Source organism: Glycine soja, chromosome 6 (assembly GCF_004193775.1).
Source record: "Glycine soja cultivar W05 chromosome 6, ASM419377v2, whole genome shotgun sequence".
Lineage (NCBI taxonomy): Eukaryota > Viridiplantae > Streptophyta > Magnoliopsida > Fabales > Fabaceae > Glycine > Glycine soja.
Genome location: NC_041007.1, coordinates 44854827 through 44875333, shown reverse-complemented (window position 1 = coordinate 44875333; position 20507 = coordinate 44854827). Strand labels below are relative to the sequence as shown.

General features: G+C 32.6%; 1 protein-coding gene and 1 pseudogene across 2 annotated transcripts; one reads left to right on the top strand and one right to left on the bottom strand.

Moving 5' to 3' along the window:
- Nucleotides 1-3805: 3805 nt before the first annotated feature.
- On the bottom strand, nucleotides 3806-10221 carry LOC114416346 (annotated as a pseudogene).
- Nucleotides 10222-15659: 5438 nt separating this feature from the next.
- On the top strand, nucleotides 15660-19200 carry LOC114417147 (basic leucine zipper 61-like). Of its 2 annotated transcripts, XM_028382252.1 has the most exons (5): nucleotides 15696-16178; nucleotides 16206-16492; nucleotides 16805-16895; nucleotides 17057-17183; nucleotides 18024-19200. In XM_028382252.1, the coding sequence occupies exons 1-5, from the start codon at nucleotides 15852-15854 to the stop codon at nucleotides 18197-18199; spliced, it is 1008 nt and encodes a 335-aa protein (XP_028238053.1). In that variant the 5' UTR covers nucleotides 15696-15851; the 3' UTR covers nucleotides 18200-19200. The 2 variants fall into 2 exon arrangements, with proteins under 2 accessions (XP_028238051.1, XP_028238053.1); XM_028382250.1 differs by having other exon boundaries at nucleotides 15660-16492.
- Nucleotides 19201-20507: the final 1307 nt, after the last annotated feature.

Here is a 20507-nt window from a genome sequence, read left to right as displayed (position 1 = left end):
ATAATGTTAAAATTTTATTAGCATCATTATGTTTGTATGTTGTGTGTTGATGTATCACCCAAAGGAGAACATCAATATACATTGACTGTTATCTGAATGAATCATATGTATGACATGTATTTTATGTCTCAAAACACTTATGTGAATTTTATTATGTAATACATGTTTTGAATTTATTGGATTCTTATGTATCATCTGAGCCAATTTTAATGGGCTTAACTTCTCTGACTGAAATGAGCAAGTCCAATTTCACCTCGGTGTTTTGGATCATGATATTGCTATGTTGGAAGAGAAGTTTGTTACTATTATTGATGTTAGTAGCAATGAAGAGAAAGTTCATTATAAAACTTGGGAAAGATCCAACAGACTCAGCCTAATGTTGATGAGAATGACTGCTGCAGACAATATTAAGACAACTTTCCCTAAAATTGAAAGTGCTAAAAAGTTTATGTGATTAGTGGGAGAGCGCTCTCAAACAGCTGATAAGTCTATTGCTGAGACATTAATGAGTACATTGACCACCATGAAATTTGATGGTTCACGTACTATGTATGAACATGTCATTGAGATGACAAATATTGTAGCAAGACTTAAGACCTTGGGAATATAATGGTTGTGAATGAGAATTTTCTTGAAACAGCTGATAAGTCTGTTGCTGGGACATTAATGAGTACATTGACCACCATGAAGTTTGATGGTTCACGTACTATGTATGAACATGTCATTGAAATGACAAGCATTGCAGCAAGACTTAAGACCTTGGAAATATAATGGCTGTGAATGAGAACTTTCTTGTTCAATTTCTTCTAAACTCATTATCGTCTGAGTTTGGCCTGTTCTAAATGAACTATAATATCATGAAAGATAAATGGAATGTGCATGAATTGCATAGTATGTTAGTTCAGAAAGAAACGAGACTTAAGAATCAAGGAAGTCACTTAGTCCATTATGTTAGCCACCAAGGGAATCAAGGAGCTTGAAAAGAAATTTATGAAGAAGCATGATAAAGGCAAAGGGTCATTAAAGAACAATGATGACTCTTTGCAAATCCAGAAGAAAGGTATCAAAGGGCAATAATTGTCAATTTTGTGAAATTAAGACATTTCCAAAAGGATTGCCTAAAGTGTAAGTCTTGGTTCGAAAAGAATGGTTAGCTTAATGCTCATGTATGTTTTGAATCAAACTTAACTAAAGTTTCCCATGATACATGATGGATTAATTTTGGATGTATGACTTATATTTCTAACATTATCCAGAGATTCCTTACAATCCAAATCATAAGCCCAAATGAGAAGTTCATTTTCATGGGGAATGAAGTGAAAACTCCAGTGGAAACAATTGAGACTTATTGTTTAAAACTCAACACTGGACATCGTTTAGATTTATTGGAAACTCCTTATGTACCTAGTTTATCTAGGAATTTAGTTTCATTATCTAAACTTGATGTTACTGCATACTCTTTTAATTTTGGTAATGGATGTTTCATCCTTATAAACTTGATGCTACTTCGAAATAGCTGGTCTTCTTTCTCTTTAAGTACACAAAACATTATCTATTGTTTATTGATTGTTTGTGAGAATCATAAGTTTCAAGATCCTGTTGTTTCCTATAATTGATAGTCTAGGAAACCCCTTAAGAAATTTTTACATCAACATCCTTATTGGTCAAAACTCTCTACAAGTTAGAATCTTTCGTAGATAGTCTTTTTTGAGATCTCGACAATATGTTTCAACTACTTTTAGGATCAATGATTGTCCCCACAAACTAACACGACACTTTTTAGCGTATTTTTTTTCTCAATCACGTTTTTCGGCAAAATTTCCAAAAGGTCATTCATCCCATAATTATTCCAAGTCAAACATGCTTAACTGTAGAGTTTTTATGTGATAGGCAATCAAAAATTAAATGCATCTTGTCAGTATAGGTAGTACCAATTAATTCTTTTAAGTTATCATCAATTATACAGTCTCGTACCTGCACAACCTCTAGATGTCTCTCCCGATATGGTGTGGTTGAAGGATGAACCAGATGAAAGCTGGTGAACATTTAACACCCCGATAAATTACATCGGAAAGAGAGGAATCTAGAGGTTGTGCTGGTATGAGATCGTACAATTAAAGATAACTTAAAGGAATTAATTGATACTACTTATATTAACAAGACACATCTACTTTTTGATAGCCTATCACATAAAAACTCAACAGTTAAATGTGTTTAGCTTGAAGTAGTTATGGGATAGGTGACCTTCTAGGAAGTTTCTCAACAAACATGTGAATGAGGACAAAGTATGTTGAAAAGTCTTTGTTGATTTGTAGGGTTAATCATTGATCCTAGAAACAGACAGAGTTGATTGTTGAGGTCTCGAAAATGACTACTTACGAAGAGTTTTGACCAACAAGAATGTTGAGTGAAGCATTACCATGTGAAGTGTCGTAATGTGAGAGCCTTCGAGAAGTTGACAATTAGAGACGTTACAAATGGTCTAAGAGCAAACCTCTTTTCTAATACGGTGTGGTTTGAGGACGAATCAGGCGGAAGCTGGTGGACATGTAAAACCCTAGACGAATCACGCCAAAATGAGAAGGATTCAGAGGTTTTGCAGGTATGAGACTGTATAGTTGAGGATGTCTTAAGGAAATTAATGGGTACTACCTATACCAACAAGATGCATATAATTTTTGGTAGTTCATTACTTAAGACTCTAAAGTTAAGCATGTTTGTCTTGAAGTAGTTATGAGATGAGTGACATTCTAAGAAGTTTATTGGGAAGCATGTGACTGAGAACAAAATAAACTAAAAAGTCTCGTATTGGTTTATAGGGACATTCATTCATCCTGAAAGCAGCCAAAACAAATTGTCGAAATCTCATAAAGGAATGCTTATGAAGGGTTCTAACTGGTGAAGGGTTCTAACCAATGAAAAATTGAGTGAAATGTCATTATGTGAAATGTCATAATGTAAGAACCGTTGAGAAATTGACAATTAAGGATGTAACATTAATTATCAATAAAATTAGTGGATACTCCACACTAATATCATGTAACTAAAAAATCATTAAGCAGATAATCACCCTACTCATATATAATTTTCACAAGTACTCATTTATTACATTACCCATTTCACCCTTATTAATAAAGTGAAGACATATTATTGGCTTGATGCAAAGGAAGGCTTAAAGGTAGAAGGGGAGACGAGGGGAGAAAGAGGTCGTTAATTCAAATCCATCCTACTAACATTCTTAACCAAATTAACATTTTTTGATAAAAAAAAATCTTATTAATAAAGTAAATTGTTGTTTCGGGAACATGAAGTAACTTCATGTGCATTAAATGCATCATACACTATTATTTGGTGGGAGGTATTAGGTTATGCTTCTTGTGTCCTGTTTCCGGTCATCTTTCTGTTACTCCAGACAGTGATCAATGCTTGATACATGGTTTATTAACCTTATAATTGACTTCTCTTTTATTCCGTTCACCTCACCCAAATCTAAGAACATAGAGGGAGAAAAAAGACAATTCAATGATTATGTTTTACTAATTATTCTTTTAGTACATATTTACTTCATATAAAACTAAACAACTCTTTTGTTACTGATTAAAAAAAAAGCAACTGATCTATTTTATCTCTCTTTTATACTAAACATTTTTTTCCTTTTGCCCCTAATTTGTTGCCCATATAATATTTTCTAATGTTTGAATCTGATTGTAGCAATGCCATACTTGAACCTCTCATGAAATTGCAGTGTACATGAATTTCTTTAAGTGACAATTTTAATTCTACAACCACAGCACTGCACTACTTATTAATCCTTGAGGGGGTAACTAGCTTTCATGGCAATGCCACAAGTACCAGCTTTATCAAAAGCATCACGTTTCATTCTAATGTAACCAGATTCACCCCAGTCAGCACCCCATGAGTTCTTGACAGTCCGATACTTATCAAAAGTTCCTTTGTCGTACCCTACTATAGTCACACCATGATTGAGTTTCTTTCCACAAACACCAGAGAAAACACCTTGTGAATAAAGCTGAAATGCATAGCCTCCAACATCAATTGCAACTGAGACAGGTTGATTAGCAGCTGTAACTTTAAGCATTGCCTCATCTTTAGAAGGTGCTCTTTCATACCCACTTATATTGACTGCATGATGTAAAGCTTTTTCCTTGTTGCATGAGCCATCTACCCCTTCACAAGGGTAGTCTTTGGAAGTGGTTAAGCCACCATTCTTTTTTATGAATGCAAATGCTGTGTCCATTAAGCCACCTTCACAGCCTTGGTTTTTGTTGGTAGTTGATTAGATGATAGTTGATAGTTTTAGAGAATTATTTTAGAAAGAAGGCTATGTCATTGATTTCTTGGATTATCAATTACAACATACCAATTGCCTATTTATAGGCTCAAGTCACCAACCTCTCAATGGTGGTGAATGTTTCTACATTACTTCAGGTCTTTCTAGAGTTTTCATGATAGATTAGTATCATAATAGTTCTAGATTCTTCTATCTTATACATACACTTATAGTTCTAGATTGTTCTACCATATTCATACACATTATAGTTCTAGATTGTTCTACCATATTCATACACACTATAGTTCTAGGATATTCTACTATTTTCATACATATTATATTTAAGAATATTCTAGAAATTTGTAGCAATTTCAACACTCCTCATTGATGCAAATTTCTGTGACTTCGAGCATAGTTCGTAATTCTTCAAATCTTGGTCTCGGCAACGCCTTCGTGAATATGTCTGCAATTTGATCTTCTTTTCTGCAGTAGTCGAGTTTGATCTCTTTAGTTGCTTCAGCTTCTCTGATAAAGTGATACTTGATTGCTATGTGTTTTGTTCTGCTGTGATGAACTGGATTCTTCGCCATTGCAATTGCTGATTTGTTGTCGCAATTGATTTTAGTAGGCTCATCTTTTTTTCTCCCATGTCTTCAAGTATCCTACGAAGCCATATAGCTTGACTTGTTGCTTCAGCAGCTGCCACGTACTCTGCTTATGCTGTTGATTGTGCTACTGTAGCTTGCTTCTTTGATGCCCAAGAGAACATTCCCGATCCTAGTGAGAAAGCATAGCCAGAGGTACTCTTCATGTCATCTGCCGAACCTGCCCAATCACTGTCGGTGCAGCCAAGTAATTCTGAGTTGGTTTCGGTAGTATATCATATACCGAACTCTTTTGTTCCTTGTAGATACCTCAAAATTCTTTTTCCTTCTCCAAAGTGTATTTGACTTGGGCTTTGCATGAATCTTGATAGAAGACTTGTAGCATACATTATGTCAGGCCGTGTAGCTGTCAAATATAGGAGGCTTCCAATTAGACTTCGGTATTTGGATGCATCAGCTTCTGGTGCTCCATCATTCTTCTGTAGTTTCTTATTTGTTATGAGTGGAGTAGCAACAGGTTTGCAACCATACATCTTGAATTTCTTAAGTAAGCCTTCTATGTATTTCTTTTGCGAGATGAATATCCCTTCATTTCTCTGACTTACCTCTATGCCAAGGAAGTAACTCATCAAACCAAGGTCGGTCATCTCAAAGGTCTTCATCATGTCTTCTTTAAACTCCATCATCATCTTAGTATTGTTTCCCGTGTAGATAAGATCATCTACATATAGAGAGAGTAAGAGAGTGTTCTGACCTTGAGACTTGATGTAAAGTGTAGGCTCACTCTTGCTCCTCCTGAATCCTTGATCCATGAAATACTGATCGATTCTGCTATACCATGCTCGAGGTGCTTGCTTCAATCCGTAGAGTGTTTTTCTTAGTCTTAACACTTTGCTTTCTTTGCCTTCAGACACGAATTCTTATGGCTGCTCCACATAGATCTCTTCTTCAAGTACGCCGTTAAGGAAGGCGGATTTGACATCTAGTTGATGGATACTCCATCCTTTTTGTGACACAAGAGCTATTAGAGCTCTTATGGTATCAAGACGAGCTACTGGTGTAAATGTCTCATTGTAGTCAATTCCGGGTTGCTGTGAGTAACCCTTAGCTACTAGCCTCGCCTTGTGTTTCTGTATGGTGCCATCAGGGTTGAGCTTTGTCTTATATACCCACTTAACCCCAATGATATATTTTCCATGGGGACGATTTACTAACTTCCATGTGTTGTTTTTCTCGATCATCTGTATCTCTTCTTCCATTGCCTTGACCCATACTTCCTGCTTTGACGCTTCTTCAAAGATTCCAGGTTCAAGTATAGCCAAGTTACAAGTTTCATATATGTCCACCAAAGATCTTATTCGTCTTGGAGTAGACTCTGGTGATGATAGTTCTTGATCTTGTTGTTGTGGTGGAGGTGAAGGTAGTTCACCTGGGTCTTCTTCCTCAGCTTCTTCTTGAGGTAGTTGAGTGGGTATAAGAACATTCTTCTCCACTTTTTCTTCATCCCAATTCCAAGAAGCGTACTCATCAACTTCAACATCTCGACTGATGACGAGTTTCTTAGCTTGCAAGTTGTAGACACAGTAGCCCTTAGAGATATTGCTATACCCAAGGAAGATACCTCGTATAGTCTTGTCTTCAAGCTCGTGCCTCTTCATGTTCGGAATATGAATGTAGCATATAGATCCAAAGACCCTTAGGTGCTTTGCTGATGGCTTCTTCCCGCTCCAAGCTTCAATTGGAGGCTTGTCTTTTACAGACTTAGTTGGATATCTGTTGAGTATGTAAACAACAGTGTAGACTGCTTCAGCCCATAATGTGTTAGGTAGTCCCTTCTCCTTGAGCATCGATCTAGCCATTTCCATAACTGTGCGATTCTTTTTCTCGAACACTTCGTTTTGTTGAGGAGAATATGCGACTGTAAGTTGTTGCTCAATGCCTTCATCCTCACAAAATCTTTCAAACTCGCGAGTGGTGTACTCTTTGCCGCAATCACTTATTAGTACTTTTATTCGTTTTCCACTTTGATTTTTAGCAAGGGCCTTGAACTTTTTGAATACTCCAAAGACTTCTGATTTTTCTTTTAGAAAATATACCCATGTCATTCTAGAAAAGTCATCAATGAAGAGTATGAAGTACCTGTTGTTCCCATGTGATGGCGTCCTCATTGGTCCACAAACGTTCGTATGTATCAGCTCTAATAGATCTTTCGCTCTCCATGCTCCGCTTGTTGAGAAAGGAAATCGGTGTTGCTTACCAAGGAGACATCCTTCACAGACTTCATTGTTCTCCTTTATGCTTGGAAGATCTCTCATCATGTTCTTCTCATGTAACAACTTCAAGGCATGTGTGTTGAAGTGGCCAAATCTTCGATGCCATAGCCATGAATCATCAACTTGTACCTTCATGGAAATGTTTGTTGCATATTTTAAATTTAGAGGGAAGCTTCTATTGCTCTTATTCATCTTTACTTGGGCTATCTCAGACCTTTTATTTTTGTTGTCTAAGATTTTGCATACACCTTCTTCAAAGTGGAGTGTGTAGCCTCTCTCCATCATTTGGCCAATGCTTAGAAGATTTTCTTTTAGGCTGGGAACTAGTAAGACATCATGGATGAGTCGCGTACCTTTATCTGTCTCCACCATGACAGTGCCTTTGCCTTTTGATTCAACCACACTTCCATTTCCCAGTAGAACTTTGACTTTGACAGATTCATCAATACTTTTGAAAATAGTCTCATCCTTGGCCATGTGATTGCTACATCCACTATCCAAGTACCAGTTTCCTCCCTTTTCTTTTATTGAGTCTTGAGTGGCATAGAACATACATTGTTCTTAATCATGCTCCTCTGTGATATTAGCTTGTATCCTATTTTTGTTGCGACAATTTTTCTCTATGTCCCCAAACTTCTTGTAATGGTTGCATTGTGGCATATTACGGAACCAACAATTTTTCTCTGCGTGGCCTTGCCTTTTGCATATATTTCATGGAGGATTTTTATCTGTTTTGTTCTTAAGGAAATTCCTAGAACCTTTTCTTCTTCTGGAAGTTTCTCCATAATTTTTCTTTCCTCTATTTTCTTTGTTTTGGGGCTGAAATTTAAACTTTGACTGGAAGACATTTTCAATTGTATCTTTTTTATGCCTATACAGTCTTTGCTCATATGCTTCAAGAGAGCCCACAAGTTCTGTCTCTGATAGAGTGGACAGATCTTTGGTTTCCTCAATTGTTGTCACGATTGGGTCAAACTTTTGGGGCATAGTAATTAGAATTTTCTCAACAATTTTCTTGTCAAGAATATCTTCCCCAAAAACTCTCATTTGATTAACTATTTCTTTAACTTTAGAATAATAATCTTTAACTGTCTCAGACTCCTTCATCTTCAATAGTTCAAAATCTCTTCTTAGAGATTGAAATTTAACGGCACGTACCTTAACACTTCCTTGAAACTCCTCCTGCAATGTGTTCCACGCTTCTTTGGCAGTCTTAGCTCCCATAATTCTTGGGAAAATTGGATCAGTCACCCCTTGTTGCAAGGTGAACAACGCCTTTGAATTTTTCTGTTTATTTTTCTTCAACTCTTTTTCTTGAGATGCATTAAGAGCTTAAGTATCCGCGGGAATGGTGAAGCCTTCTTCTACTATATCCCATAAATCTTGAGATGAAAAATATGTTTCCATTTTAACATGCCAGAAATCATAATTTTCACCATTGAAGATAGGGACAGAAATAGTTGACGATTGAGTAGTGTTAGCCATAGCTTAGAAAAATATTATTAGAGTGGGTTAGTAGTACAAAGGAAATTTTTGAAGTAGTTGGAGGATTTTGGAATGGTAGGTAGGTAATATAACTACGCCCAATGTATGACCGAACGTAGCTCCGATATCACTGTTGGTAGTTTATTAGATGATAGTTAATAGTTGATAGTTTTAGAGAATTGTTTTAGAAAGAAGGCTATGTCATTGATTTCTTGGATTATCAATTACAACATACCAATTGCCTATTTATAGGCTCAAGTCACCAACCTCTCAATGGTGATGAATGTTTCTACATTACTTTAGGTCTTTCTAGAGTTTTCATGATAGATTAGTATCATAATAGTTCTAGATTCTTCTATCTTATACATACACTTATAGTTCTAGATTGTTCTACCATATTCATACACATTATAGTTCTAGATTGTTCTACCATATTCATACACACTATAGTTCTAGGATATTCTACTATTTTCATACATATTATATTTAAGAATATTCTATAAATTTATAGCAATTTCAACAGTTTTCATCTTCAACATCACAGTCTACGAGTTCTTGCTCAAAGAGAGAAACCAACTTCCCTGATTTTATTTTGTTGATTCCTTCCACAGCAGTCACTGCTGAGAATGCCCAAAAATTGCTTGCATGAAGACATAACTTGAAGAATTTAATGGTATTTTTTTTTCTATCAGCAAATATTAATTATTAGTTTGTTAGTTTTTGTTAGTAGAAGGATTGAACCTGCAACCTTTTCCCCCTTTCCTTCTTTCTTAACTAGTCAACCAACCTTATATCTCTGAAGTTAATGGTATTGTAATTTGTAAGAATGTTCCTTAAGTTATGTGAAATTTCAGGAGAAAACCATGTGCTATGCTACTTGTGAAAAAAACTGAGTTTATCAGCAATGACACTTTAGTTTGCTTTGCTTTTTTAAAGGATCTAATTTACTTGTTCAGGCTCCAAAATCAATGGTGACCATGTTGAAGATTCACACGAGAAATTATTAAAGGAAAAAAAATTGTCTAGTGTATAACATAGCTGAACTGCATAATTTGTGAAATTGAGAGAACACACTTTGGCACCCCTAAAACATGCACTTTTTATTTCAAGAAACTTTACCACAATTGCCTTGATCCTTGATGTCAGTTACTGCTCCTTCCTTCCTCCAATCCTTGCTTTCTGGAAGATTCCCATGTTCATGATACATGAATCCTGTGTGTGGAATCAACCTAGTTCCAAAACCCAGATAAGTACTTACAAACTCTTCATTAGTAAGATCTGCAAATTTGTTGTCTGAGATTGTAGGAATTCTCTTGAGACTTTTTGCACCCTATGTACTCAACATTTGCTTGGTAAATGACAAAACGGATCTCCCATTCTTCTTTATCTTCGTAATTTCAACCATTTTGTTTAAGCCATCTATCAAACCTCACCTTCATGGCTTCTAGGTTGGATGAATTATTCTTGTGGATTGGAGGACATTCACTTGCACTTATCCATGTGTTACACAAGATAAGAAGATTGAAGATAGTGTAGGTTAATATGGTAATTGTCATCATGGCTTTTTCTCAAAGCAAATGGAGAACGGGAATTTGAATTCATATTTATCATAACAAAATCATATTTTCTGTTCTTTAAGAGGCGTTTCAGACACATAAGTGCCATCTTGTGTTCATGTCCTTCATGCTTGAGTTTTAACAAGGCAAGGCTTTTTATTTAACTCTTCATTTTCTCTGCATGGCCTTAAATTAAGATGTGTTACGTGTAGGTCATGGACTACTTAAGGTTTTAAAAGGCAAAATATACTATATAGTTTATATGTGACACATTTGAATGTTAGATATAGGTCTTGTCATCAATTCAGGAAGTTTCAACTTTTTTTATCGACAAATTTAATTGTTACTTTTGTTAAATTTTGTTAACAGCAGATCGAATCCACGAAGTTTAATTGATGTAGAAGTTTGGTATTTCAAATTGTACATGCAAACGAAAGTTTCAAAAACATTCCTCCTATATATACAAGAAGCGAGTTTCTTAACAAAGGACTCTTCATGCAGATAAATTATTGGATATATAATTTGAGAATACTACAAAAATAATTGGATCGATGGTCTAGAACTAGTACTACTTATCTATGGTTCTAGTTAATTAGTTTGATTTTTAAATGATGTGTAGTTGAATTTTATTAACTTTCTGATAAATTAAAAAACTTGACATCACATCTGCTGAAAATTAACTAGGACTACAAACACCTAATAGTCTAGATACTTTAGACCATCCAATAATTTCTCATGCATGCACCTCCAAAAGACTAGGCAAAGCCTGCATACTAATTTGCCAACTCCTCTGGCTATTACCTTTTTAAGTAATTGCTATCATGAGTCAGAAAGGGCTTTAAGTTTCAAGTGTATTACCAAACCAGCCAAAAGAAAAATGGAACCTAAATTAGAAATTAAATAAATAGCAATTTGAGTTCTAAAATTCAATATTTTAAAGCTGTAAGCATGTTTTTCTCTCCTAATTGTTCAACTGATCGACTTATAATGGGTGACATTGACAAGCTGGCTTAATGATGACTATAGAATAATTGGCGGAAAAGACGTATATATTTGGACTTTATCTTAGAAATAGTAGCCAAGATTCTTCTCATCTGAAGCAGTTGAGATTCTTGTACTGTTATCAACGTATATGTTTTGGTAATGAGAAATGTTATTTATACAATAATTCAAATATTTATGTGTGTTTATCTCTTTTTTTTATATAATTTATTATATATTATAATGAAAGAGAGAAATAAACACAAAAAATAATGTTATATAAAATTTATGAATTATTGTACGTGTATTGCATATCTAAAATAACCATAATAAATAGTTAAATAATAATAATCTCTATGTATATTTTACATGAGTATTTCTTTTAAAAATGTTAAAATTTAAAAACTTTAAAAAAATCAATTTTGATATTTTTATTCTTTCAAAATCTACTATTTTTAAATATAAAAATACTATTTTTTTTTTACTATTTTTCACATTACATAATTACTATTATATTTTTAAATATAATTTTTATTAATTTTTTTTTCAAGAAAACACTCTTTCACACACATTTTTTTAACACAATCTCTCTTATTAGTTAAAACTTATTAAAAATGATAAAAATATAGGCCAAGTATCATATTTAATAAACATCTCTTCTAATTTTATAATTTTTAATAAATTTTAACTAATTAAAAATAAATTGTTTGATGGAATCTGTTTTTAGCATTCCTTCATATTATAATAATGTTTGACTCATTTTTTTTGTGCTTCTCTTCTCTTTGAAGAGAGAAAATGTATTTTCATAAAAGCTCTAAATATAAAGGGAGCTTTTTTTGTTGTTGAAAAAATCAATGAAAACATAAAATAAAACAAAAACTTTCTAAATAATCTAATTTTAAGATATTTTAGTCATACTTCTTTTTTCCAAATTTAATGATTCAAGAATAAAAACAACCTAAAATTAAAAATAGCTTTAGTAAAAAAAATTATAAAGGTAAAAAATCAATTTAAATTTAGTTCTAAAAAATATTTTAATTTTAACGTTAAAGTAAGTTTTGAGGTAAAAACTAAAAAAAGGAAAATTACTAACTATATATGAGGCTATGATTTTTTCATTTTTCATAAATTTTAAAAGATTTTAAAGATAGTGTAAATAAAATTGTAACGATTTTAATGAAATATTTTATTAATTTTAAAAGTTATTTTCCTAAAATTTGTTTTAGGTTTAAGTAACCGTTAAATTAACTTTAGTGGTTAAAATATTCTACTATCAACAAAAATATTCTTTTTTTTACCAACTAAATTATTATTCTATGCTTGTGCAATACACCAAGATACCTACTAGTTCATTTCTAAAAAATAATGGTAATAATAATAATCATAAGCAATCCCTCAAATATATATGTACAAGTACTGGACACATGGGAGCATTAAATTTAAGCAACACTTGTATTTTGTTTTAATGAACTCACTCATGTTAAAAACACTGTTGAACACAATTATGCTATAAGTAAAAGGGGTTTACGCTTGGTCTTTTGAATTTTTATTTTATTTTATTGGGTTTATGTGTGTACGTAATGGTCCTTTTAGATAGGCCGATTGTAGGCAGTTGAAATTTACAACATATATATTATGACATATTTTATAACCAAAAAAACATATTTTTTAGAAGAAATAACATATATATATATATATAATTTTGTTTGAAATAATAAAAATTTCTTTCAAACATGTAATAATATAACTAGGTAAATACTTAATTAAGACTCAAATTATAAATTATTGATTAAATAGAAACAATCTCATACTAAATAATTTATCTGCAATATAACTAACAACGGTTGATCTAGTCGATAAGAAACATACTTAAATTTTAAAATGAATGTGAATTTGATTTTTATTATTGATGTGAAAATTTTATTGGTGAATAATCTGTAAATACTTCTATAAACGTTGTTTGAATCATGAGATCTATTCTGACTTGTTATCAAACTCGTATAGATTTCTCACTCAGACAAAAAAAAAATAGTCTTTAAGTTTATATGTTTTAAGTCTAGTATGATCCAACGGCCTCATCCAAATACATTTAATTTTATTTGGACCAATAGTTTTTCAATCCAAGTCGATCTAGTTTGATAAACTTAATCTATTTTATCACCTCTAAGTTCGATATGTAAGAAACATAAACTATGTAGGCATATATATAGTTTGCCTCAACGAGGGACTACGGTGATATAAATGAAATTAAGAAATGAAATGAAAATCTGTATAGATTTATATATGGATACAGTTTGATCTTACTGAGCTAGTCAACTTGTAATGCACATCACTATTCCAACAATATTATTTTCTATGTCGGAGGAGAAGACAAGACCCCACACACATGGATGCTATTAATCAGTATAAAATCCATCCGTGAAGATGCTCCATTGGCAAGCACTTGTTTGATTTAGAATGTGGCAATTTTATATCTCAGCAGGCACCTTCCATAATCATGATTTGAAGCTTTGTCACATATTTTCTTCATTAGAAAAAATAAAAATGAAAACATGAGTTCCACTTAAGATAAGATCATGGAAGAAAGAAGGAACCTAGAAGCACATAGGCACGCAGAGATAAGCATCCCCACAGAGAGAGAAGCATATACCCTACATGTGGGAATGGTTTGTGGACAAAGCAAAGAAAGCATATATAGTGCGTGCAAACAATTCACATGGGCGGATATATAAAATGATCCTTTACAAATAACATCTTTTTTTTTTCCTCTTCATGGCTCAGGTCCCAAATTCCACCAGTCCACACAATTTCTAACTATCTCAATTACTTCACCTAGATATTTTTATTTCTAATTTCACTAAACAATAATCACAATTAATTAATTAAATTATTAATAGCACCCCTCGTACCCCATGCATAACTCCATCCATCCTTAAATGTTTTCTTAAGCACGTGATGATCCTTTTTTTTTAGTTTAATTAAGATCATAAGTGTTATTTGTTCTTAGATAAAATATTCCAACCCATATATATTATTTCACCTAGTCTTAAAATGTGATTATGGAACTGTATGTCGACGTGAAACTTAAGCTTTTATAAGTACACTTTCTCACACGCTTAGCACTTTTGAGCTCGATCAATGCATGAATAGTAATACGATAAGTGATTCATTAATAGATATAGAACATATTTTGATATCATTTTATAATATAGAAAATGTGTTTATTTTAATTACAAAATTTGGTCAACTTGTAAAATAAGGGATGTACTCAATTTATCTTAGTATTATCTTTTCACGTGAAACTTAGGTTTTTATTTTCGATTTATCATTAACCACCCCGAATTATCCTAGAGACATTATTAATTTTGCACATTACGTCGACACCATTCATTCAAACCAATTACCTAATTTCGTTTTCATCTTTAGCCGCATTATTTTCACTTCAAGCTTATTTAAACCGGTTAGTTACGAGTTTGACTCCAACTCTCATTATTTTAATTACCGTGCCTAATTATTGCAAGAGTAATAATTGACCAAACAATTTAATTAGTTAACAAAACCAATCCTCTCTAGAAGCTAAGGGCAATAATTAACTGAACGTGTTAATCTTGCAATGCAATGCACCAAATTGACAATAAGAAAAAAAGAAATTACTAGACATATTTTTTTCCACAATATTAATATGAAATAATTATTAATGATGATTTTTTTTAAAAAAAATCTAATTAAATATTTTTAGTAATTTTTTTAATTATATTTTTTCTTACATAATATTCGAAATCTTATATAAGGAAACAAAAACATTAAATTTAATATCACACGAACCAAGAATATTTTAATGGTAATTATTAGGCAGATCAACATGAAGAAACCATTAAAATTAGAGTAAAGGTGGGTATATAATATGGTAATAGTAAGAAGGAAGAAGACAAAGGTAAAGTATAAAAATGATGAGACTATTATTATAAGGGGCACCCTACTAAAGGGACGGTCACAAGGGCACGTGGTGGCTGATTCCCACTAGTTATTTTATAATTAAAAAACTCACTGGCGACTTTCCAGTAATGCCGTTGAGTTGAGGAGACCCAACCCTTTCTCTCCTCCCAGCTGTTCATAGCTGTCCAATCTCTCTCTCTCTCCTCCATGTGGCCCCACTGCACAAACACATAGATGCAGATACCCCAGAGATTTATTGGGATTTTAAACCCTAAAACAAAATAATTATTATTATTATTATTATTATTATTATTATTATTATTATTATTCACATTTTAAAAAAAAGAAAAAAAAAAGAAGTTGACATCATCATTGTGTGATTTTATCTTGTTCTTCTCTTCTTGTGGCCTTGTTCCCTCTATAACATTCCCTGTGGTTTCTGAACATATTTATATAAGGGTTGTTCTAGAGCCTTAGAGGCTCATTTTGTTTCCTCTATCATTTTTGGAGTATTTGATTTGATGTGCATATATATATATATATACACACAGACATTACATGTATATATATATATATATATATGCATAGATAATCATAAAACACATGTAAGTTTTGTGTTTGTTGGTTTATATATATAGTTCTCTCTTTCATTCTTGTTCTTCTTCATTCATCTTTTCATCTTCTTGTCTGAGAGTTGTGTTGATTGATTGGTGTGACCCAAAAAATGGCTCAATTGCCACCAAAAATTCCAAACATGACACCCAATTGGCCAGACTTCTCTTCTCCTCACCAAAAGATGCCTTCCCTCAAAACCATGTCACCTAACCAAAACCCTTCATGGGTGGATGAGTTTCTTGAATTCTCCGCGGCGAGACGTGGGGCCCACCGGCGGTCGGTGAGCGACTCCATCACCTTCTTGGAGGCACCATTGCTGGACCACCATCATTGCAAAGGTGGCAGTGTTGGTGGTGGTGGCGGTAGCGGCGACAACGAGTTCGAGAGGTTTGATGATGAACAATTCATGTCCATGTTTAGTGATGAGGCTTCAGGGAATAATAATAATAATAATAATAATAATAATAATAATAATAATAATAATAATAATACCATGATGGAAAACGCGTTATCCTCTTCCAACCCTTCTACACCTTCCGATCACAACAGCATCAATGATGAGAAGGAAATGAACAACAAGGAAGAGGAAGGGAAGAAGCAAGTGAAGAATGAGTCCGAGGAGGATGAGGATGAAAGCCAATGCAAACAAGAAATCACGCAACTTCCCAACAATGATGATAGTAAAAACAATAGTAATGCAAATGCAACATGTTCTAGTGAGAAAATCACAGACCCCAAGAGGGTCAAAAGGTAATTAAACATTCATGTCCAATTCCATGCTTTTCCTCGTAAACTTGCATTGCATTGGTCCATATGAGTTTAATTTTGGATAATAACATATTCTAAAAGGAAATGGATAATGTGTTAATTAAAAGCAGCAAAATAAACAAATAATGTATGTGAGTATGTGTTTCATGCCTTCTTTTTTCAATAATATTAAAGTGGGTGACTATTTTTAGTGTTTATAAGCATGTTCTTCATAATATTGATGTGAAACAATTAATCTTTTTTTGTCCTTTAATTTCATCTGGTTAATTATTTATTCTCATTTTGCGTAACCAGAATCTTGGCAAATAGACAATCTGCGCAAAGATCAAGAGTGAGGAAACTGCAATACATATCTGAGCTTGAGCGAAGTGTGACTTCATTACAGGTGCATTTTCTAATACAGTTTTATACAATGCTTATAATTGGATGTGTAGTAGTAAATAGTAATCAATATAGTTTTTTCTTTCGTTAACCTATTCATTATTTTTTTTAATCGACAAATATTAATTAGTTTTATTAACCTATTTATTATGTTGACCAATGAAGGCCGAAGTTTCAGTGTTGTCTCCACGGGTTGCATTTTTGGATCATCAACGTTTGCTTCTGAATGTTGACAATAGTGCTTTGAAGCAAAGAATCGCAGCGCTGGCCCAAGACAAGATTTTCAAAGATGGTACTACTTGCTTTACGTGTTATCTTTTATTAAACTATATCATCTATCTACATAAATTTTCTTGTTTAAGAAGCTAATTGCATTTCTTATTTACCATTCACCAAAAATAAAAAAGCATTAAGTAATGCTTTTTTTGTAAATGTTAAAAGTAACGGTTGAGTAAGTATCAGTTAAGAGTTAATTTAAATGTTTCAAAGCTTCAAATTAAGGCTAAGAACCTCTTGATGGTGATTAAGATGTAGATTTTCTAAAATTATTATTATCAATTAGTTTAGTATCTTCTTAAAGTGAAAAAAAGGTACTATAGTATGACGGGGTTAGTTTTTTTCCCCTTAAAATATGAAAGTAATCTGAATTATTTCTGGAATGTTTTTATCTTAATAAGTGCCAGTTTCATGGAATGCACCAGTGAATGATAAAGAGTTAATTTGTAGGTTTAAGCTTTTAGTGTTAAATTCACGAAAATTTTTAGATAATAAATAAAGCACAAATTAATGTATCTAATCTGTACCTTTCAATTGCACCATTAAGCATGCCACTCCTCGAAGTTGGTCAAATATATATTCTTGATCATATATAAGATATTAAATAGATTGCACTGTTTGGATTTTTTTGGTGCAAGTTAGCATACTACTATTATTAATTTCATTACTTTATAAGGAAGAAGAAATAGGCCAATTATTAAGCTGTACTGACTCATATTGATTTTAGTGAAAAGGATTTGCATGTAAGCATATTTTGATCTGTGTGCTAATCATGCATGTGCCTTGTCATTAACTAGTTATAATAAATTAAAAGCATCAAATAATAATGCAATCACGTACATATATACATATGCAGCACATCAAGAAGCACTGAAGAGGGAGATAGAGAGACTTAGGCAAGTTTATCACCAACAAAACATAAAGAAGATGGACAATGCTGCAGGGTCACCACCATCCCAATCCCCACCATCTCCATCACCAAAACCACGATGTGAAACTCACACTGAAAAGGAACAGCTTATCAATGTTTGAAGTTTGAATTTGAACCCTCCATTTGAAGACTCACTCACTCACCCTTTATAGACTATGATCAAATTAACATATCAACCACCTAGCTTGTTCAAAAAAATATCAACCACCTAGTGTATGCTAGTTTAGATGATCTGTGATTCCTTTCAATATTAAAAAAGAAATTGCAGAATTTTGAAAATAGGAGAAAAGGAGAAAAAAAATATGTACAAAACTTGAATGCATTTATAGGTGATTTTGGTATTATTATTTTTTTATCAGAATTTGAGTTTTATCTCGATAATCTGTGTAATTCATCAAATGCCAACACAAATGCCAACACAGATTAAGTAAAACCCTAATTTTGATTAGAAAATAACACCAAAATACCTATTAAAGTGCAATTAAGTTTTGTGATTAGAAGAAAAAAAAAATGTTGTGTGACTGCTTGTAGTTGTAATGTAATGAATGTCATCACGTACTGTTGGGTAGAGAGAGGGTGAGAATTTTTATTAGGCAATCGATGATTTGATGAAGGGAAATGTTGTTAAATGAGAAGAGGGTCATCACATTACATTATAATGTGGTGTGGTGAGGCCACATTGGTGGTGGTAGGCTTTTGCTATCAAACTGAGACAGTCACGTGATGTGTTTACTTTAAAGAAAAGGGGGACCACTCAAGTTGCATGATTGAGAATGCAGGGAAACACATGTGCACCAGTGACATCAAAGAGAGGGTGGAAGAAAAAAAACAGTTGTGTCTGCTTTAACTAGATTCTTTCAGTTATTTTTTATTATTTCTTATTATTATTTGTTTTCTTCTTGATTATTTTCTTTTAATTTAATTTTTATTTTTTCTTGGGTTTTTTTTCTTCCAATATTCAAGTTGGAAAACAAAGACTAGTGGGCGTGTGTGTTGGGATGGATGAAAGGAAGGTATGTCATTATCAGTGAAAGTCTCTTGGCTCTTCTCTGAGTTTTGTTGCACTTTGTGTTACTGCTTTTAAGGCATGTAATTATCTTTATTTGACGAGTTAATTTGAGAGCGAAGAAAAATCAGTGTAAATATTCAGTTGACTTTACTCAATTCTCGTACTTTCCAATAAACAAATTAATAAAGTGGATAACAGTGGTAGTTTTAATTTTATTTGAGGGTAAAAAGGTGAATTTAATCTATGCATCGATATACAAGCTAGCAGGTTAAGGTTGGATTTAATCGTGTAGAAGAGAAAAAAAAATTAAAAATTAAAAAATATTTAAATTAAAATATTATGATTAAGATGTGGAATCATAGTATTTTTTTTTAAATTCTCCTTCAATAGTAATATTTTCTTGGCAATCAATCCATGGCTAAATAGCCAATCTATAATCTTGTCATAACGGTTAGGAAATAATTTAAATTTATAATTTTAAATCTCTAGAATATAATTTAGATTTAAAAAAAGATATTATCTTATTTTTAGGATATTGTTTAGAATTAAAGATATATTTTATAAATTAAAAATTTGTTTGCTCTTTTAAGAGTATGATTAGAAGAATTATCGGTCTAAAGAGTGAGTCACCACCCTAGGTTAGAAGAATTATTAGAGCCTAGTGACCTAGTGACCAAGAGTATTGAAGAAGCTTGAGGAAGTTGACGGTGGATCTGTGTGGGGTCTTTGTGTCGAAAGTCTACTTGACGATGTGATAGTCAAGTAGTGTGTTCCAATGAAAGTAATTGGCGATACAAGTTCAGAAGTGTTATCATTTAGTACTCGTGGAATAGATTAGGAAACATATCAGATTTTGTGCAAAGCGGAAGTGTGGCAAGCATCCAAAAAGATTGAAGATGAAATTAAATTTTGATTGAGGGAAGGATTGTTGGAAAACAATTCAAATTTATAATTTCAAATTTTTATGATATTGTTTAGATTTGAAAAAGGATATTGTCTTATTTCTAGGATGTTGTTTAGCATTAAAGATATATTTTATAAATTAGAGATTTGTTTCCTCTTTTAAGATTATGATGAAAAGAAATACCCAACCTAAAGATTTGTTTCCTCTTTTAAGATTTGTTTCCAACTTGTTCTAAAACTTGTTGTGAGGAGATTGTGAATGTAGGGATAAAGATCCGAACCACATTTAACATATTGAGGTTGAGGTTGTGAATATAGGGATAAGGACTCGAACCATGTTAAACAAATTTGTGATATTTTTTATTTCGTTTAAGATGTTATCTCTTGTTCTTGGTTGTACGATTTTTTAGTAATAAAGATATGAATGTGTTTTTTCCCCCAACAAACTAGGACACTAGCTTGATTCAACTTTCACAATGATATTATTGAATAAGTAA